Source organism: Acartia tonsa, chromosome 9, assembly GCF_053477335.1.
Source record: "Acartia tonsa isolate MP-2025a chromosome 9, ASM5347733v1, whole genome shotgun sequence".
Taxonomy (NCBI): domain Eukaryota; kingdom Metazoa; phylum Arthropoda; class Copepoda; order Calanoida; family Acartiidae; genus Acartia; species Acartia tonsa.
In genome coordinates, this window is record NC_137268.1 from 18,162,789 (window position 1) to 18,183,198 (window position 20,410).

Below are 20,410 nucleotides of genomic sequence, written 5' to 3' on the forward strand. Positions count from 1 at the left end.
TGGTTCGATTCACCAAGAACATTAATTTTTAGAACATATGTAGCACTACATTTTTTTAATTTTTTAAAACAGCCTTTTAAAATATTGCTAGAATCCAAAATCCGAAACCGGAATCCGCCAAAAAAAAAAAGAATCCGGAATCCGCGAGAAGCCGCCATTATTTGGACGGATTCTTGTAAGAATCCGAATCTGAATCCGGTCCAAAAAATTGACGGATTGCCATCCCAAATCTAAATTGTAACAATAAAAAATAAAAATCCTTACTGTGTTAGAGTACAGGTAGAATAAACAACTTTCTTCGCACTCGGGAAGGTCAGGGCATGACTCAATATCTTTTTCTAAAAAAAAAACATTATTGATTCATAATGCCCCAATGTGCAATTTTTTAACCGTAGTATCTCTATAATCAAGGCATAATAATGAAGTATTTCCATTTATACACAATTTTGTCTATACTTTTGAATCAATATTCTGCTTGTTATGTTTTGGCACAATTCAAGTATTAATGTTTATTTGGCTTGAAGTTGTTGTCATCATCCTTGTTTTATCATAAAAATAAATCTACCTGAAAGAATACAAGTTGTTGCAATTTTTCTTCAGATACTGGGCCAACCATTGAATTTCTAAAAAAAAATAATGCTATAACTTACGTTTAAAGATAGTTAGTTTTCATAAAAAAATTATGCTATTTCATTTGGGGATTAATTCTTTTTTTTTTTTGGGGGGGGGGTCGTTCCAACCACCAAAAACAATTCAAAACCACCGCACGACCAGTTGCTATATTCCCTGCAAACAATACCCCAATCAGTTCCGCGGTTACTGAGATCTTAAGCTTCAAACGGAAAGACAGACATTTTTTATCTACCTACTTAGTAGGTACTATAAATTAAAATAAAAATAAAATCTAACTTTTGCTTACCCCAACCTAACCTAGTTGTACAAAAAAAATTTTGAATTGGTGAAAGAAGTAAAAATTATGTCTATTTTTCAAAAAGTTTCGAAATTACGTATTTCTTTTAAAAAGAAGTAAATTTAAGGCTAATGTGTATGAAGAAAACCACTGTATTGGCTTACCTGTTAACCATACCATCACCGCTACAGGACGGGTCCACAATTACATACTCAACATCACTAGAAATAAAAAAAAACATAAAAGCATAAAGCATTGACACGCAAAGCTAAACAATAAAATCAATTGTTTAGTTTTAAAATGTAAAAGAAATTTCGCGAAAAAAGACGGTAGTTCCAAAATGTCCCTCATCAAAGCAACTGTCAAATTTTGATTTCAGTGCTATTTTTTTTGGATTGAGTTTTTCAGTGTTGTAGGTTTGGTTAAAAAAACGTGTCTCATCCACTTCCCCGCAATTTTTTTTTTCATAGATCTAGTATATAGTATAGTAGGTATAGTATATAGTATTATACGATCCTGTAAAAACGAGGGGATGGGGTAAAGTGGGTGGATGTTGGTTATCGGTAGTATAGCCCGCTGCAAGTTTCACTTCATTAGAGTATGAAAATCCAGGAAATAATGAATGCATAGATCTACCTGTACTCCTCTGGGTTAATATCCAGGAAGTTTTGGTTTATAACAGTCGTTACTTTGTCAGCTTTACTTCTAAATACAAAAACATAACTTTTTAATTATTAGTTTCTAAAAAACGTAAATGTTTAAATGCTTTATAACTAATCAATAACATGCTCCATAAGATTGGAAACGTCAATAGGAAATATCAGCCTATCTTGAATTGGAGCCTAGAAAATGACATTTGCCTAATTTGAATAAGAAATAAGCGTATCAAACGGAGTAGCGGAAATTTCGAATTATATAGTAGCTTCGATTCTTAATGATAACTGTCCTTTCGCTGGAAGATAAATAACCCCCATATAACGCCCATAAACTATTTATAATACTTTATGCTTACTTTACAAGAATATCATTAAGGATTTGACATCTTCTTGTATTTCTTTCTACTGCATACACCTGAAAAAAAAATTCATATATTTTTATTTAGAGGTATCCTAACTTCCTAAGGGCAGAATTTCACTTAATAGCTTTAGCATGGAATTCTCACAAAGAGTCAATCTCTAACATTTAATTACCCTAACCTAGACGAAAATGAACTTAAAAATGCGTTTTTTTTCTGTGAACAATTAAAGTACGCTTTCTAAGCGGCTATTACTAAAATAAGTTTACCTTAGCGCCTGGAGGAGGATTTCCTCCAAGAACAGCAACCCAGTTACCACACACCATACTTGCCAACTAGAAAAATGTACAATAAATATCAAATACCTACCTACCTAGTGGGAAAAAAATCTTTTTTTAATAGCAAATATCTATAGGAAAATAACAACGATGAACAAAAAGCATAATTACAAGAATAAAGAGTGATTTATGTGCTGTTTAGTAATTTTTGCAGGTAGGTAGAATGGATATTGGATATACGTGGATATTATGACAGGGGAAAAATCATCGTCTTAAAAATATGGACCTCATTTATTGGTCGGTAAGTTAGTTAATCTAGTAGAAGGAGAATGATTGAGGTGTATTGTTATTTTAGCCTGATGCGAGCATCACTTATCAATAATTTATCGATTGGAGTGAGATTACTGGAGAACCGGTAGTTTCAGGGAGCTAACTTTAAACATAAGTTAGAAAACCAAAGGAAAAAATCTTAATGATCTTTCAGTGTCAAGACAGGCAGACGTTTGTATGTCAGACGTAACCCTTGGAGTTTAATATTTTCACCTGACTAGTTTTCATTCCAGGGGCCGCGCAGGCATCCATTACACAACTTCCTATAAATCATCCATAGGTTAAAAATCCTGATATAAAAGTAACAGAATGTCTGTCGGTCTATCTTTACCAAAGGATCTTGCTAAACGGTAGTGTTCTCCTTTATAAGATTTTTATAGGTCCTAAGAAGGTTTTTAACTACTTTGGGGGATGGTGCCCCCAAAAATAAAATTACCTACCCATTTTTTTAAAAAAGTAAGTTAAAAACAGGATTTCTTATGTAAAGAGAAAAATTGCAACTAACTTTAATCTAAATTAAGGTACGTTATCCTGATTATAAAGTACCATAGTAGAGATATGTTTAAATTAGAAACCTGGAGGTGGAGAAAGAGCTGTGATTGGCATACAACTTGCTTTATCTTGCATTAACAAAGATCCATCCTAAATATGGTTTATTGTTAAGTGTCTAAGCAACTCTATAATACGTTTTGTCTGTTAGTCCATTAGAAATTTAAAGTAACTACCCTCTCGTACCAAAATATGTGCACTCCTTTAGAGAAGTCCAATCTTTATTTTAAGGAGGTGTAAATTGAGCGAATTGAAAGATTTAATTGGGGTGTAATGTATTTTTTATGTATATTTAAATCTTGAAGGGTAAAATAAGGGGTTTAAATGTTTGAGGGGGATAAATACCCCTTTATCCCCAACCTTTGACGTCTGTCTATGCACTATGATTGTTTCTACGCTGTGTTCCTATTGGTCCAATTAAGTAATCTAGTTAAACCCGCGATATTGCTGTTGGGGAGTTTTCGGGTTCGAGTCTGGTCCACATCGCGTCATACTAGAGACGTTTAAAATAATACCTACTGCTCCTATGTCAGGCGCTTGACACCAATATTAAGAGTAGGGGGAAATTCCGATCCTGGCCTTGGCCCATAAACAGTCGCAACTCATTAACGTGCACAGTTAGGAACTTCCAGACAAAGGTTGTGCAATCAAAGGGTTGGTTGTCTCTCGGGCGAATGGACGCTTTACAGTTACACTGCAATTATAAAACGCTGAGTATATTACAAGGTGCGTACGTGGTGAGATCTAGAACATGAAGCGATATATCACCAAGCCGCCCCCCCCCCCCATATCCCCCTAAAGGTCATAAATTAGTGATCTAGTCTTTCAAAATTTATTCCTGACCTGAATTAAATGATGATCATAGAGTTGTGCTTTTGGTGGGAAAACAATTAGATTTGGAATATGATAATCAACCAGAAACTCGTTCTCTTTCAAATTCTTTATCATTGTCAGAAACCTATAAAAAAGAGATACATAAAATTTTTCTTTTAATACCTATTTAGCTAACGCATTTTATCTGATTTTAACTCATTCATTTTCAAAAAATTTGGGGGATAAGTAGGTACAAATTGCAGTAAAGATAATTTTCTTTTATTCAAAGTCAATGTTTACTTAGATAATACTTTGCTTTCCTAGGAATCTTCCTGGGGATAGGTTTTACAAAGGTTTTGGGCTATATTATTTGGGTTTGAACCCCCCCCCCCCCCAACACACACACATTTGAATGATATAAAAAGCCCTAATAGGGGAAGCAACTGCATTATTATTCAGGTTATTCATTTTTCTTTAGTTCTATAAAAGAAATACCTAAAACTTACTCTTTATAAGACACAGTCTCCTTGTCATACATAACTTCAAGCCAACCATCTTCACGCAAGGCACGGGACACCCTAAACATATTAAAAAGTGCCTTTGCTTAGCTTAAACTAACCTAAATTATTAATATAAAGTTGTCCATATGCGATTTGAGGGTTACCACATAAAAACAAAAAATGAATGGTTTCAAATAGGGTTGGGCCGGATACTTTTTTAACCGGATATCTGGATCCGGATAGTTTAAATATCCGGGCGGGTATTAAAAATGACCGGATATCCCAACCCTAGTTTCAAAGTTTCAGAGGGGTAAACACCCCCTTTACCCCCACCGTACCATTGAACGTCTATGCAGTATGCATCTTATCAAATGTTTTAACATAATCCTTAGTCATGAAAATCGATTTATAAAAACACATAAATCAGACTGAGAAAATATCATTTTTGTTTAATTGGCTAGTACGAATGGACAGATCATAGGTATAAAGTATAAGTGCTACTAAAATGAATATAGAATAGGTAATAGGTATACCTTCATATTATAACAGGGGGAAAATTGTCGTCAATTTAGGTTGATATCATTTATTGGTCAGTTCGTTCATCCAGTAGGAGTGGAGGAGGGGGTAAATTGGGTGGGTTGAGGTATTGTTATTTTAGCCCACTACGAGTTTCACTTTTTTAGAGAACATGGAAATCTTGTGTAACATCCAAGTAATAATAAATCATTGCCACTATTATATCAGGAATAAGTATAACCAACAAGCGAAAAAAATCTAAAATAATATTTGGGGGGCAAATGGAGAGGTCGTCAATTTTACGATATGTTGCCCCCCAACGACAGCTGAAAAACACGTATAGGTTTCGTGATTTTTTCCCGAATTAATTTCGTTATTGGTAGAGGCTGCTATATACTAACCTTACGAGGCTGTTACAAAGAGTGTTAACTCTGGTGTATTTGGGATACTTATAATTATCTCTCTCTTTATCTAAATTCACTTCCCCTAAAAAAAATGTTTAAGATATTTAAAAAAAAAAAAAAAATTAAGAGTTAGAATTAAACTTAAAAAAACAAAATATGCATATTTTATCTTATATATTAGGGCGGGTTCATATCGGAATTAGACAAAGAGGGGATATGCAACAGATAAAATTAACCTTTAAAACATTTCTGACCGAAAAAGAATTTTTAAAAATTGAGTTTTAGAACGCGACCACTAAAAAATATATTTGATTACTTATTAATATGCAAAGACGACATTAAAAAATTTTTTGAATCAGAACTATGGCTTCATGGTGCTCCCTGGAAAGGCTTTGATGAGCTGAATCAGGAACTTTTGTCCGTTTCAAAATATCTCGTTCCTAGCCTTAGAAATAACTAAAAACATATTTTTTAAAGGTTTATTGAGAATTGTCCAATTTGTAGAGTTTTTTTTTAGATTTTCTCAGGCTAGGAACGAGATTTTTTGAAACAGTCAAAAGTTCCTGATTCTACTCCTCAATGCCTTTCCTGGGAGCACCATGAAGCCATAGTTCTGATTCAATAAATTTTTGACTCCCATTTACAAATAGCTATACAATTGAATGTCTGGTCGTCAGCGGTTTTAAGACTTAGGATAAATTTTAAATCATACAGAGGTGTATTATACTGATACAAATCAATTGCAGATCCCCGCTTTGGCCTTAGAAAAAAAATGTCCAAAATCGACCCACCCTATTATATATGTTAATAACATTCAAAAAGATGCACCGCAATAAAATAAAATTACCTTCTAAATGCTTTTTAATTTTATTCTGATACAAGAGGGCTGTATTGATAGGAACACTATCGCCAGGTAGGATTTTCTTCCCAAAGAATAATTCTAAAAAAAAAAATTAGGTAGGTAGTTTTATTAAGTTTAACCTGATACAAATAGATCAACATCCTCAGATAAGATATTCAAAACTATCTTTTTAAAAGAAAAAGTAAAAAAATGCTCCCAGTAGTTAAAAACCCTCTCAGGACCTATGCCAAACTTCATTATAAAGGAGACCCATATCGGTACACTCAGACAGTCAGTAGACACAGATCCTATCACTTTTGTATAAGGAGTGTATACATAAACATGATTTTGATGTAATGAAGTTACCTGTAAAAAGAATATATGCCAAATCTTTCTGAAACCTTGGCTCTTTTGTGAAGAATTCAGTCTAAAAATTAAAAATAAGAATGAGATTTTTAAGAAGTTGCTTCTTTGTCTAGTGCCCTGTCACATATCTTCATATGGACGTATAACACCAATCGAACAAATTAAACCAAACAATCATCAGAAGGGGAAGTGGGGAGGGATTCAACTTCTAATATAAAGCATTACCTTTTCAAGGGCTGCATCAAGAAGAATTTTGTGGTTTAAAGTTTCAAGAACTAGAGCATTAATTGCTTTGATATTTGGATGCTTCTTCCTACACAAAATATGAGGTTAGTACATTTGTTTCAGCTTTAACCCACATATGTGCTATTCTGTAATTCTAAATGTCCGTCTGTATGCCTGTATGAATAAAACTGATATCATAAGCTCTTATTATTAGAGATAGATGGCTGATTCTTTTAAGTGAAAATTCCCTAAACCATTGAGGTTCTTATATATAATTTACTTGGTCCGTTTGTCTGTTAGTACTAATTCATAGACGATTATATCATTGTTATGTTTTGCTTAGCTAATTGTGGATGTTGTCATCCTAGTTTCTGATAAAATACAAAAACAATGACAAACCAAGTTGAACCTACCTTGCTTCATACACTAGATTCTTGACACTGTCTTTTCCTTCATTAAATTCCTAAATTAATATTAGAATGATTATATATATATCGTATTATGGACAGCTTTCAAAGGATATATAAACAAAAAATATTAGATTTAAATCAGTTTTGTTAGCCCAGAGGTACCTTAATTGAATTTTTCCCCTTTTGGACTGTAATGTTCATCAAAAATGCATTATTATCAAAAAGTTTTTATGAGGTCTGGATAAAAATGAGAGAAATATGGAAATATTTCACTTACCCTGTAAACATTTGCAGCTACTTTATACAACCTCGGTACTGGCACTGACCGCGGCCGTTTGTCACTCATATTTGAAGTCTGAAATTAATTTATCAAGAAAACGTCAAACATCAAACAATTTAAAAATCAAACAGTTAAAATATTAAATAATAAAATATGCCAAAAAAATAAATAGTCAATCATTAAAAAAATGCCCTTTGGTCAGTATTATGAAATATCACAGAAAATTTTGTTAGTACCATTAATTCTAAAAATTGCTAATAAATAAGTGCCTTGAGAAATGGATTTATAACACATGGATAAGTATTCTATAAAAGATTTTAGAATAAAATAAAAAACTGATGAATAAAAACTTTTGGAACCAGTAAATTTCTAGTCCAATGTCTCCTCCCTCCCTGCAATCACAGATTTTGTAACTTTTTAGCTACTGCAGCTTTTCTTTTTGCTCCTGGTGAAAGGTCTCGTTTCAATGCCTAAAAATAAATAATAGTTATTTAAAGCATCGTATTATAGACAACTTTCCGTGAATATTAAAATGAAAAATATAAGAGAAAAATATCTTAGCTATGCATGCATAGCTATCTCGGACACTTTGAACAAATTCATATTAGGATTTCGATCATATCGACTGGTTATTTTGATACTAAGTTTCGCGGATTTAAGGATGGAATTGCCAACTTTTGTCAGAAATTTGTCTTTATTGTCTTTAACTTTACTTTGTATTACCTTTTTGTTTTGGTGACTAGGATCAACAACCGTGCTAGGGGCAATAAGGTTGGCTTGAATTGCCCTTCTTTGCTCATAATGTCTAGCTTTCTTGCTTTTTACGGCATTAGTTTGTCCAGCTTTCATGTTGTTTGAGTTTGAATCTTGTTTTTGTACCTACATAAAAAGATTTTATAATTAACAAGTTTAAATATTATGATTCTAATAATCTTTCAGACTCTATGAGGGGAAAAATCACCTTTGTTTTCTCAACTACACTAACAAAATTCTGGACATCACTTCTCATGAGCATTTCTTGTGGACTCCTAAAGCTTGGTGCGTAATTGATCTTGTGTTTATCTGGGACAAACTCATTTGTAGCCAGGTCTCTACGGCTTAATTTAAGGCCACTCTTCTTATACTCAGCTAATTCTAGGTCCTGTATAAGTAAATATGCATCAATATTGATAAACAACAATAATTAAATAAATTAAAAGGTCATTATAGAAATTATATAATATACATCTTACATGTATATAAATATTGCATGCGCCAAATAAAAACCAAAGATTCTATGCAGCACGATATAGAATGCTTTTAAAAAGCAGTTTCCAAAAACCCGCAATCATTAAATCATTATATATATGATTATTGGATTGGTTTTTTTTTCTTGTTAATAAATTAAAAAATTCTGTTACCTTGTCGTGAATGATTTTAATATGTGCTTTTTCTCTTTGCATTAAAAGTTCTAAACAAATATTAATTTCAATATTAATAAAAAAATTTGTAAAGACTCCTCTACAAACTATATTAAGGAAGTGTATATTAGAAGATTTCTGAATGCAATCTTACCTATCACATTTAACAATGGAGATGTCACATATCTACAAAATTCTCTAGGCGTTCCTTTCCTATAATTTTGTTCATTATTTTTAATGACATTTCTAACTTATATAACAACAAACCTTTAAAAATAGTTTGATTGAGCAAATGCAAAAAATAATGAACATTCCTTAGTTTGAATTTGTACGCCAAAGGTATTCCTTCAGTTTTAAAATTAAATTTGAAAATAAATTCTTCATCTGAAACATAAAAACAAAGAATATAAACTAATGAAAACAAAAATAAATATAGCAAAAAAACAAGTAAAATCTAGAAATTCATCGCCAAAATATTATCATGATTCAACAAAGACTGGCTAAAATTATGACAATTTGATAAAAAAACATCAAAGATATGGCTTAGATATGTCAATAATAAATCTACTTGCTCTTTCTTCTATACAAGCAAAAACCCCTTAGAACTAAAATTAATGTAAAAAATGATACCTACCTGATCTATTTTCTATGTTTATTTTCGAGTCAATAGATCCACAAAATGTTTTGCTGACTTCTTCAAGAAAGCTTTCTAAAAACATAAAGAAAACTCTTTTTTAACTCTTATTATTATATTAAGTATTAAGCTTTTTGTCTGTAGTGAAGCATCTCGCTAAACAATGAATCAATTTGTTTCTCCTTTACAGAAGATCTTCAATTGCCCACTAGAGGCCTCTAGAGGCAAAACCGCTTTTTACAATTTGTATCATCTAACCTGAATCAATATCCTCAATTTCTGTGTTGTATTCAACAATTTTATTTTGGAATTCATCACTTGTCAACGTTTCTATGAACAATAGTTCAGCGTTGTGCAACGCAAATTCAACTTTCGTTTCGTCTTTGGTAATAATAAAATAATATTTAGATTCATCTATGACGATTTCTTTCTTGGTTTCTATCATTATAATCCTAAGGCACTTATCTTACTTTATCTGAAACAAATAAATTTTATCTTTGGTTCAATCTTTAAATTTTTGAAGATTAACATGATAAATGTGTAGAGAGCTAGTGTTTATTCACAAAAGGGGTGTGTACACACGTACTGTGTATAGTGATTGGCAATTTACTATTTACCATGTAATTTGCCATATTACCATCATTTTCAAGGATAACACACAACAAATCACATATTACCAGTGCAACATCAATTACACGAAGATAAATTTCAAGTCTTGATATATTCAGTTTTAGAACTAAGGAATAAATTAGGTAATTTGTTTTACTTTAAAACTTGAAATTAACATGTACTAAAGTAAAATAAATTACATTTATACCCACAAGATATACAATTAATAAATAACCCTCATTCTATATATAGTTCACAATTAATAATTAATGGAAATGTGTGCAGTGCAGACACTACTGATATATATTGTACAACCCCAATCGAAATCGAATTAAATCAAATGTAGTAAAATTCCCCAATTTTTTTGTGTTGAACGAATGAGAAATGTATTCTAATACTCTAGGTGCAAGTATACTTGACAGTCAATTTTCTCAATGTGAAGACAAAATTATACAAATGACAACAAAACACAATTAAACATTTGACTAGAATATATAATAGATTAAAAACCTGAACGAAAAATTTAAATCTTTAACAATGCAAATCACGTATCACCATCAATAACTTGGCCATTGATTGATATATAACCTTATTAATGTCAAAAAAACATTTTAGAGAGCTTAACTTAATGCAATTCAAGCCCTAAAAGTTACTGCCTTATTTCTTGACCTGAAGGTCAATATAAAAGTTGCGGCATTCTGCGCATAAAAAGTCGTCTTACGGTTTTTGGCGTAATGGCTAAAAATATACAAGCTATTGCGCCACAAGCATCTAGTGGCTCTGCAGGGACAGATAATACGAAAATAAAGTCTTAAAAATCCAAGGATCTAAGCGATAATTCCACTAGATTAACAACTCAATCGGTTCATTATACTTAGCGAAAAAATAGATTTTTTGAATCATGGAAAGAAAACGAAGTTTAGGGTTTCGTCGCATTTTTACAGTACCTTTTCTCCTATTTCTAGCTCCTTCGGGGGGCTCTAACCCTGCGGATCAATCATTAACACTTACCTAACCTAAAATAACCTTTCAAAAGCTACTTCTTTTTCTTTAGTTTTTTAGTAATATTTCTTGGTCTTGAGGAAAACAAACCTTCTTGTGATCTATTGGAGCAAGCCTAAAGTCTAGAGGTGAAGCCCTAAGCAACAAATTAAAAGTTTAGTAATTTTTGATTTAATTAGTACGATATACTTGCTATATTAAACGGGAAATTTTATTCAGAAAAAACTATGTTTCTGTGTATGTAAGACTTTTTTACGTTAATATTACTTTTTTGGTAATCAAAAGGATTAATTAAAATTAAATGTGATTATTAGTTATGAGAATATAGACATATTTTAGGCAAAGATTTTTGTGATCAATAAAAAAATATTGACTTCCATGGGGATATAGTTAGTTGCAAGTATTTGTCCAAATTTTTATACCTTTTTTAATACTAGAGAAAAAAATTTGTAACAATAACAACAAAGTATCAAATAAATGAGCTTCTAAAATATGTTGTAATTACCATAAAATAATATCTAAAGAAACCACCTAAAAATCTTGTAACGGCATTCAGCGCTTTGTTATTAAAATTCCGCTCTCTCCCAAACTTTCTTCACTTTCATTAGTTACAAAAATTTCACTTTGAAGCATTTAATGATCATATTCTATCATATTAATGTAAAGTCTTTTTGTCCATTAAGATCTTATTAACTACTAAATCTATTGAGTTCTCTGATTTAGCAAAGCTTAAGATAGGTTCTGGTTTGGGCTATTTTGATATAATAAAATAAATTTTCTTTATATATAAGGTCCTTCCTTTCCTAGATGTTAGGGGCACAACTGCTGTTTATTAAAATAGTGCTTAGTAATATGATTAATTAAAGTTAAGGTGCATGTCCTTATTTTACGAGAAATCTACACAATTAATAGACATTTCTGTAAATTTTGGGGGCACAGTGGCCCATGGAGTATCTTTTAGTTGGAATTCAATTAAATCTTGACCCTATCAGTGTTGAAACTGTCAAAACTTTTTTATTTTTAGGAGTTTTGACTTAATTTTTACCTGGGATTACATGTATTTTAATTAGAAAGTTTTAAAAAATTATTTATTTTATCAACTTACTGTTATTTTACCAAAATACTCAAAATTTTGACTAAAAATCTTGTTTTTACTCAACGCAGGGCCGGTTGCAGAAGAGATATTGCTTAAAAATTTGAGGTACATGAAATCTTAAATATTTCCTGGAAAGGTCTTAAAAATGTCTAAAAGTAATACATTTTTTTTAAATTAGGAAATATTGCCCACCCCCAAGTCGCAAGAGAGGAAAAACCGCAACGGTGAGAAAAAAAGTATGCCTCTTACTTCAAAAAATAACATCCCCTATTCATATAATTTGCCAGTCTTGTTTGTAGGAGAAAAAACATACTTATTGTGATTTTATTTCAGAGCTTATAACAAAACAAAATCTTGTAATATTTAAGAATGAAAACATTTGAAATTGCATTTTTCCAAAAAGAATAAACGATAGTCTAATAAAATGGACAAATTAAGAAAAAGTTTTAGGTCAAGTTTTCGAAAGAAGTCGCATCAAGAAGATATTGATAATAGGTAAATTAATTAAAGGATATTTCCATAAAGTGTGTTTTACTAGTTTAGGTTATTTGAGTAGCGATCCTTTAAGTATTTTTTATTGAACATGATGATTATAGGTTTGCAATTTAGATACCTAATCGAAATAATAAGTGTTTATTTTGAGTTTTGCTTAGAAATGTCGAATTTGTTACAGACAACCCTTTAAGTGCACGACCATTGTCCTGAAGACCATACTGTGTATGATTGGTTGCCCCTATTCTCAAAATTGGTGTCACATACAAGACATAGCAGCAGTAGGTACCATTTTTAACGTCTCTAGTATGACGCGTTGTATACCAGACCCGACACCTACCCGATATCAAGCAGACACGTTACCAGTACGGTTATGCCGCGGGTCTTATTTTGTATGTTTATGTTTAGAACTGTGACTTGGCCTAAAGATGAAGCGGCTGTTAAAACAAATACTTGTTCTTTTGATGTCAAATACCTTGGCTCAGTCGAGGTAGTTATTTTATTAATAGAGCAGCTCTACTCTATAAGTATCTGTTTGGAGCATTTTACTTCATTAAAGCATCAGCGCATTGTTTAAACTCTCTTTGGTTGAGTTCCTGTGTGTTTAAGATTGGGTTTCAAAATTTATATGGCAAATTACCCCCTCCCTCCCCTCACTTAATCTCTTAATATACTAATTAGGTATTTAAAGTTTTTCTTTAATTTTCACCGTATAAACGTTTTATAGCTGTATTCTGTAGTTTCAATCAAAATTTAAGTTTTCATAAGGAATAAATCCTTAATGGTTTAAAATACTTAAATGTTTAAAAACCTCTCTTTTATACCCCCAAAATACATTTTTCTTACTGTTTAAATTGTAGAACATATTTTTATGAAGGTGTTTGAATCTCGTGGAATGCAAGTATGTGAAGAAGCGTTGAAACTATTAAAAAACTCAAAACGAAGATATATCAGGCAATCCAAAACTATATAAACACACATTGAATTTGAAAATGTTTTTTTATCACATCGTATAATTTACGGGTAGCTTTTCGCTGATAGTAAAATGATTAATTCCAGTAATTGGTGCTCCCAAGGGTCCGAAAGCCCGGTTCAACAAAACTGGTTTTAATTTTGTTTAGTAAATTAATTGTATTACTAATTATTATCCTTGAAAGCTTACAATACATTTATAACATTTTATAATCAGACTTTAATATGTTCAGTTAGAATAGAAATGGAATTTTATTACCGCAGTTTATCGCTATTGTAATAAAATGTTCCTCTTACGCTTATATTTTTAATGTTTGGATTAAAATCAGAGGAACGCTGCATGTTAGTGGTGACGGACTTAGGGTTGTTGATAAGGACACCAAAGGCCTTGTTCTTGATCAAACTATTGAAAAGGTAAACTTTTTTTTTCTTAATTGAAAATTTCAGTCGTATAGTTTTATAAAGAAAAGGTTAGAAATATTTGACAGGGTGGATATTTTTTCCGGGGAGGCGATTTCAGTTGGAAGGGTTGCGGTACCCTACCCCAAATAGATATGAACCTTCCCTGAACTTATGAAAAGCTTCCCTGTAAGATAGAACCATATCGGTTCAGCGGTTAGCGAGATCCTTCAGTACTGACATACAGGATAACTTAGATTTGTATTTTAAAGGATTACTATAATTCTAATAAAATTTTTACAACATGAAATTTTTAGGTTTCCTTTTGTGCCCCTGATCGAAGTTATGAGAAAGGATTCAGTTATATTTGTAGAGACGGTACAACGAGAAGGTAAATTGATTGTTACATGAAAAGCGTGTTCTATAAATCATAGGATCCCTCCCCTGTCTGTCTTTCTGTATGTATGCAAAGATCTACAATATGTATCGTGTTGCTTATTGGCGGAATACTGTGTAGTTTCATCAATAAGTTATCTAAAAATCAATTACAAAAAAATTTTATCTATACGTTAATGATTTGAAATCTTGCAAAATATATAACACATCTATGTATGATTATCATTCTATACCTAGATTGAGGATTATTCATAGGTATTTGTCGTTTGCTTTCTTTATTTACTTTTCATAGTGTTTTTTTTATTTTTATGGCCTAATTTTATTCTTGTTTTTTAAGTTCAATAATCATAAAAAGATTAGTCATGATAGTTTTATGTTTTCATAAAATATTATTTAAGTTTCAAAATTATTAGGATGTCTTTTACGTGTATTTAATCTGCCATAGATATAGCCATAAGTTAAAAAAAGTACCTAGATAAAGGTTTTTTTCTATTTTGTTGATTTAACCACCTTTTTTTTGCAGATGGATGTGTCATGGATTTCTAGCCGTGGGTGATTCTGGAGAAAGGTTGAGTCATGCTGTTGGCTGCGCCTTTGCTATTTGCCTTGAAAGAAAACAAATGCGGGAAAAGGTAGAAAATCTTCCAATTTATCTTTATAGGTATAAAAGTAACAGGATGTTTATCTTCTGTCTGAATGCGAGTTTAACAAAGGATCTCACTAACTATAACCGCTTAACCGATATGGTTCTCCATTTTAGTAACACTACTTAGAGGCCCAGTAAGAATTACATAGCTGTTTATGGGGAGGGTATATCCACTTTCCCAAGAAAAAAAATCGCCTAAAAATTGACCTTCCCCCACATTTTTCTTTTTCTGTTAAAAATGAAATTAAAAATGTGAAGTTTTAAACAACCTACATACCTACTATTCTTTAAAGAAATTATATAAGATTTTAAGATACTAATGAAACTTTCATTTTTGTAGGAGTCAGTTCAATACCATTACAACAAAAAAGACAATGTTTTCACTAGGCAATTATCAATTTTTATCAAAGTCCGTTCTATTTTCCGATGTCTATTACATTTTTTTTTTGGGGGGGGGGGGGGATCTAAAAGACTTTCTTTAAAAGGGGATTGGAAAGCCCTTTTAAAGTTTTAAGAATGACAAACCAATGCCGCGTGTTTTAAGTGAAAATTATTTGAATCATGTTTTCCTTCTGTGTAAAATTGAGTTGTATAAAAATTGCAAAAAAATTGTAATATTGAACATGAACATTCTTAAGTCATCTCATGATAAGGTGACAAAGTATAAAATATTCAAATTTATTCTCAAATACTTTGCATGTTGTTTATCATTAACACAGTGCAAAACAATAAGACAATTACATTTCAGACTGATATTAAACATGTAAAGAACAAAATTTTGTTGTTCCCGGATTTTTTTTATACTCCTTCGCCTTTAATATATCTATAGATCTCTTGAAAATGTTAATCAAAGACCAAAAGTTTAGTGAAATAGAGGACAATCTACAACACTTTCTTTCCCAAATATTTAACAGTTACCAAAGACATAATTTCACCATTAAGAATTAGATATATAATGATGTTGGTAACTCTAATGTAGTGATAACAGAGACGAAATGAATTTATTATTTCATTCCTTTTTTTGTTATTCAAGGGCCTGAACAAAAATGTTGTAAAAGGGTCTTCTATTAATAAAATAAGGCATGCTACGTTTTTAAGATTTTTATTGTTTTAGGAATCCACTTTGGAAGATATAAAGTTTAAAACCTTTAAGAAAATTCTAACATGTCTATTATAGCCACTCTTAACAGTGAGACGGACAATATGTTATGGTGGAAAACGTTGGCCTCTAATAATAAATTAAATATCTATATAAAATAAAAGGATCTACTAGTACATCATAATCCAAATATGTAATGTTTATATTTATTATTTTTCCCAAAACCATTAAACCCAGATAAAGTAAATGCAAAGCTGTGTGTTTATGCATTTCAGCTAATATTGGGTAAAATTATTACAGGATTAATCCATGTTCAATTACCTTCAGTACTTTTTTTTATAGTTTTATTGTATGTTAATCTATTACCTACGTATCGCTGCTCTACATATAGAAAAAAATTACTCTTTTTTAGCGGATTTTAAAATCGTAAATTATGTAAACTTTTGTGTGAATAATTATCAGTAAAGTTGGAACACCCTAACTTTTAGCTTTGAAGTCACGTTTCTACCTTTACTAAACTTTTACCAAGTATTTGTTATTAAGTTTTATTATCCCATGAAGTCATAATGAATCCTAATTTCGCAAACCTACAAAAATATTAAAGGGTTGGAAAGAAAGAATATAATATTTAAACATTGCATCCTAAATTAAATATTTATACTTCAATTATTGGCCCTCCACTAAAGAGTTGTTGGTGGAAAAGTTTGAACACTGTTGTTTGTACCAACCAATTAAGATTTGATGAAACTAATAAGAGAACTTTCCTAAAACGTTGGGTACCATCATGATTTATAGTCTAATATCCCCTCCCTTCCTGATAATATAGATTTTATTTTTTTAGAGGTGGATTAAAAAGGGCAAAAATATTCTAACTGGGATATTGAACAACTTTTGAAAAGTTTGTAAATCCGAGTATAATTAGAAATGCCAAAGTGTAATAAAAGATTACATAAGCAGCGATGCATGCAAGGGTCAAATTGTTCATGAGAATATTTTTCAATTTTACCATAAAAAATATTACAAGGACACTTATATTCATAGACAAGTAGCACAGGAATATATGAAGAAGAAAAACGTTATTATGTTACTTTTATTAAATGCATTGTTTAGGGACAATTTTTGAATCTTAGATAAAGAATAGTACCATGATAATCCTTATGTATAAAGAAATAAGATTTTTATGTACGTCCGTTAAGATTTTGCTTACCACTGATAAGCTTCAGATAGCTGCTGGGATGGTTTTACGCTATTTTACTGCCCTCCCCACCCTAGATGCTATAGAAGAATCAAACCAACTACTACATGATTTTAGAATGTCGGTGAAATATTGTTTTTTATCGTTAATAGAATAGCTGCTTTTCTTATAATAATGGATATAGAATATACACGGATATATGGGAAATTTTTTCGTCAAATTAGCTTACTAATATGGAACTCATTTATTGGTTAGTTCGAACCCCACAAGGAGGGGATAAGGATGGAGTAAAGGAGATTGATGGTGGGTATCCTCATTTTTTAAAGCTGCTAGCATCACTTTATCAAAGTACATGAAAATCTAGTGCAAGTAAAAATATATCGATTCTTATAATCAAAATAAGCCTTTGACTATGACGCGTTGTCAGATGAAAATTGATTGTTGCCTGGTGCCTAGATTTGGATCATTTCAACAGGGTTCTATTCATGACAGACTGAAGGATCCGCAGGAATTTAAGCCGGGACTAGAACCACCCAAACCTGTTGTAAGTATTATACTTTAATATTTATTCTTGTTCGGTTATACAGACATTTTGTCTATAGATACTTGGATCCTATAATATACAGTGGAATGTTATTTTGTCTGAAGCTTAATATCTCACATAAGGCTGGGTCGAATTGGTTATACTTTTCCTGAAAGCTTTATAAATGTCTTTGGGTGCTGGATGAATGTATGAAAGTAGTAGAATTTATTTTCTAACGGCATGATATTTTGTGTAGTTATCTTTGTTGTTTTTTTATTCATAAAAATATTTTTTATTAATTTTTTTATTTGTTTAAAACTTTATATAATACCTAATAAGAATATATTTAGGAACCTGTAGATAATCCTAATGCCGTTCCAAGGCCCAGGCCTTCAGACATGTACCTGAGACAGGTAAGATAATTTCCAGTATAGCTTAATAATAATACTAGTTTTGTTAGATCGAGTAATCCGCGGAAAGCTGTCTCTAATACTTTGCGATAAATTACTATCATTTAATCCAAGGGCTTCAGATTTTTAGGGATACTACTGACTTATTATATCGATGACACAAAAGCATCAGAGAAAAATCTAAACCTAATAATAAAATTTTTTTAGGCTTCAATGAGAGGTGGAAGAATACCGGGTGCTGCTAATTCGCTTTTCAAACGTCAATACTCTTTAAGGTAAGCAAAGCAAACATTTTAGAAATTCTGTTTCAAAACATGGAAAAAAAGTAGTATTTAAAAAAAATATAGAAATTAGTGAATGTTAAAAAATTCTTGAAACTCAATTAACAAACAGTTAATTAAGGACTTAAACTAAATAAATGCACGACTGCTCTCGTAATACCTATTGTGACATTTTACAAAATCCTAAAATTAGAATTAGATCACGTTTAAACTAATAAAATTTTGTTTGTTAATTGAGAACTAAAAATAATTTAGATTAGAAGAGTTGCCTTCAACGCTGAGCAGACAAAAATCTGTTTATAACAATGAAACAGAGACATCTGGTGGAAACACTTGTACTACAATTCAGGTATTGAACATTTTAATGGTTCAAATACATTAAGTAAAAAAACTAGGGATGGCAATCCGTCAAATTTTTGGATTGGATACGGATTCTTACAAGAATCCGTCCAAAAAATGGATTCCGGATTCGGATACCGGAATCTAGCAATATTTCCTCAAAATTAATGTTCTTGGTGTTCTCTATAATTCACTTCCGAGAATAGAACCAGATTTTAAAAGATTTTAAATATAATGATGATAATCTTTGCCTTCAAAAAGGTGGAGTTGAAAGAAAAAAATCAAGACGCTAATTTTAGCCTACCAATTAAGAATCCGAATCCGCTATTAAAAAAACGGATTCCGGATTCGGATTCCAAAATTGAACAAAAATTGGGCGGATTCGGATACGGATTGCCAACCCTAAAAAAAACGTTGTTGCACTATAAAACGAATAGGAAATGCTTAATACATGCAAAAAATAAAGGCCTTAAATGTTACCTATTTGTTTTTACAATACCTAGTAGGTATAGGCAGGTATATACTTAATAGTTCTTTGATTTTCAGAAATCCCTCCCCCTTACTCAAGTTTAACTAGAAAACTCTAGGGAAGTAGCCGCAGTATTATAAAAATTACTCTTATTTGCAGGAAGACAGTTTGAGTCCAACCAAAGACTTTTCCTCGCTGCCACCCATATCCACAAATATGATCACTTCAACTCCAATGGTAAAAGGAGTAATGGTTGATGCTACACCAGCCACACCTAGTCTACAAATAGCTCCTTTGACAGCGCCTCCTGTCCTGGATGGTGATGTCAGGATTGGTCCTTTTCAGATACCCACAAGTGGAGCTGCTATTGTCAATAGGGATGTTTTAACATCATTATCCATTAATTAAACTAAACACCTGCATCACTAGCATTTATGGACAATTAATTAATGTTGAATTGGCAAACTAAAACTATATAACTTGAATTAAAAATTTAAAATAATTTGAAACCATCCATTGGAAGCTGAAATGCATTTTTTACAGACGATATGGATGGACGAATGGGATTTTTCTTTTAGTTTATTAGGATATATCATGCTAGGGACATTGTTTACGAAGCTAAGTGAGGGTGCATCAAAATAGTCTAAAACCATTCCAGGAACTTTATGAATCTTTTTTTACTGAAGAATTCCATTGTCTCTTCGGTTAACAAGATCTTAAATGCAGAGAAAAAATCTTACTATTTTATATAATTGGATGTTTATTTATTTAAGTTTTACTTTCTGTAGCTTTAAAAAATATTTTTCTGGAAGTGATTTTGATGTCTAAACTCGTCAAGGAATACCACTGCTGCTGAGACTAACCTGCTGTGTACAAGCTCTGGTCCTGTTTCTTTACCAGTCAACCTCTCAGGAATGCATGGTGTTATATTTAGTCGATTTTTCATAAAGAATAATCAACAAATATAATTCATTGTTAGTTAGAATAATGGCAGGGGTATAAAGTTATAAG

The 20,410-nt window shown here is 31.4% G+C and overlaps 3 protein-coding genes across 3 annotated transcripts in view; 1 reads left to right on the plus strand and 2 right to left on the minus strand.

The window, feature by feature from the left end:
• Positions 1 to 7,509, minus strand: part of Nsun5 (Nop2/Sun-like domain containing protein 5) — a 10,581-nt gene extending 3,072 nt beyond the window's left edge. Inside the window, exons 1-16 of the mRNA XM_080171998.1 lie at positions 7,435 to 7,509; positions 7,161 to 7,210; positions 6,748 to 6,835; positions 6,523 to 6,583; positions 6,163 to 6,255; positions 5,313 to 5,397; positions 4,402 to 4,473; positions 3,926 to 4,040; positions 3,109 to 3,175; positions 2,747 to 2,796; positions 2,195 to 2,260; positions 1,923 to 1,981; positions 1,547 to 1,615; positions 1,075 to 1,131; positions 566 to 623; positions 265 to 338 (exon numbers count right to left, since the gene is read on the minus strand). Of these exons, the coding sequence (XP_080028124.1) occupies positions 265 to 338; positions 566 to 623; positions 1,075 to 1,131; positions 1,547 to 1,615; positions 1,923 to 1,981; positions 2,195 to 2,260; positions 2,747 to 2,796; positions 3,109 to 3,175; positions 3,926 to 4,040; positions 4,402 to 4,473; positions 5,313 to 5,397; positions 6,163 to 6,255; positions 6,523 to 6,583; positions 6,748 to 6,835; positions 7,161 to 7,210; positions 7,435 to 7,503 (1,133 nt within the window). The 5' untranslated portion in view covers positions 7,504 to 7,509. The remainder of the gene's footprint in view (positions 1 to 264; positions 339 to 565; positions 624 to 1,074; positions 1,132 to 1,546; positions 1,616 to 1,922; positions 1,982 to 2,194; positions 2,261 to 2,746; positions 2,797 to 3,108; positions 3,176 to 3,925; positions 4,041 to 4,401; positions 4,474 to 5,312; positions 5,398 to 6,162; positions 6,256 to 6,522; positions 6,584 to 6,747; positions 6,836 to 7,160; positions 7,211 to 7,434) is intronic.
• Positions 7,510 to 7,511: 2 nt separating this feature from the next.
• LOC145328369 (non-homologous end-joining factor 1-like) lies at positions 7,512 to 9,966 on the minus strand. The gene is made up of 8 exons (XM_080172000.1): positions 9,730 to 9,966; positions 9,472 to 9,546; positions 9,149 to 9,221; positions 8,992 to 9,047; positions 8,838 to 8,887; positions 8,399 to 8,578; positions 8,161 to 8,316; positions 7,512 to 7,907 (listed from the first exon to the last, which is right to left on the minus strand). Exons 1-8 carry the CDS (start codon positions 9,914 to 9,916, stop codon positions 7,836 to 7,838), a joined length of 849 nt encoding a protein of 282 aa, XP_080028126.1. The 5' UTR covers positions 9,917 to 9,966; the 3' UTR covers positions 7,512 to 7,835.
• Positions 9,967 to 12,506: 2,540 nt separating this feature from the next.
• LOC145327418 (protein numb-like) lies at positions 12,507 to 20,367 on the plus strand. The gene is made up of 13 exons (XM_080170969.1): positions 12,507 to 12,673; positions 13,079 to 13,160; positions 13,548 to 13,624; positions 13,972 to 14,056; positions 14,359 to 14,432; positions 14,961 to 15,069; positions 15,424 to 15,492; positions 17,805 to 17,921; positions 18,251 to 18,313; positions 18,518 to 18,585; positions 18,847 to 18,940; positions 19,559 to 19,774; positions 20,236 to 20,367. The coding sequence occupies exons 1-13, from the start codon at positions 12,603 to 12,605 to the stop codon at positions 20,365 to 20,367; spliced, it is 1,257 nt and encodes a 418-aa protein (XP_080027095.1). The 5' UTR covers positions 12,507 to 12,602.
• The last annotated feature ends 43 nt before the right edge of the window (positions 20,368 to 20,410 follow it).

Bases quoted from the DNA above. Each gene is read 5' to 3' on its own strand.
- LOC145328369 (XM_080172000.1), bottom strand. From the start codon at position 9,916: ATGATAGAAACCAAGAAAGAAATCGTCATAGATGAATCTAAATATTAT. The intron at 9,048-9,148 runs TGTTCATTATTT...AAATTATAGGAA, and splicing joins TACAAATTCAAACTAAGGAA to AGGAACGCCTAGAGAATTTT. The intron at 8,579-8,837 runs GTAACAGAATTT...TTACTTATACAG, and splicing joins TTAAAATCATTCACGACAAG to GACCTAGAATTAGCTGAGTA.
- LOC145327418 (XM_080170969.1), top strand. From the start codon at position 12,603: ATGGACAAATTAAGAAAAAGTTTTAGGTCAAGTTTTCGAAAGAAGTCG. The intron at 14,433-14,960 runs GTAAATTGATTG...TTTTTTTTGCAG, and splicing joins AGAGACGGTACAACGAGAAG to ATGGATGTGTCATGGATTTC. The intron at 18,586-18,846 runs GTAAGCAAAGCA...AAAATAATTTAG, and splicing joins AAACGTCAATACTCTTTAAG to ATTAGAAGAGTTGCCTTCAA.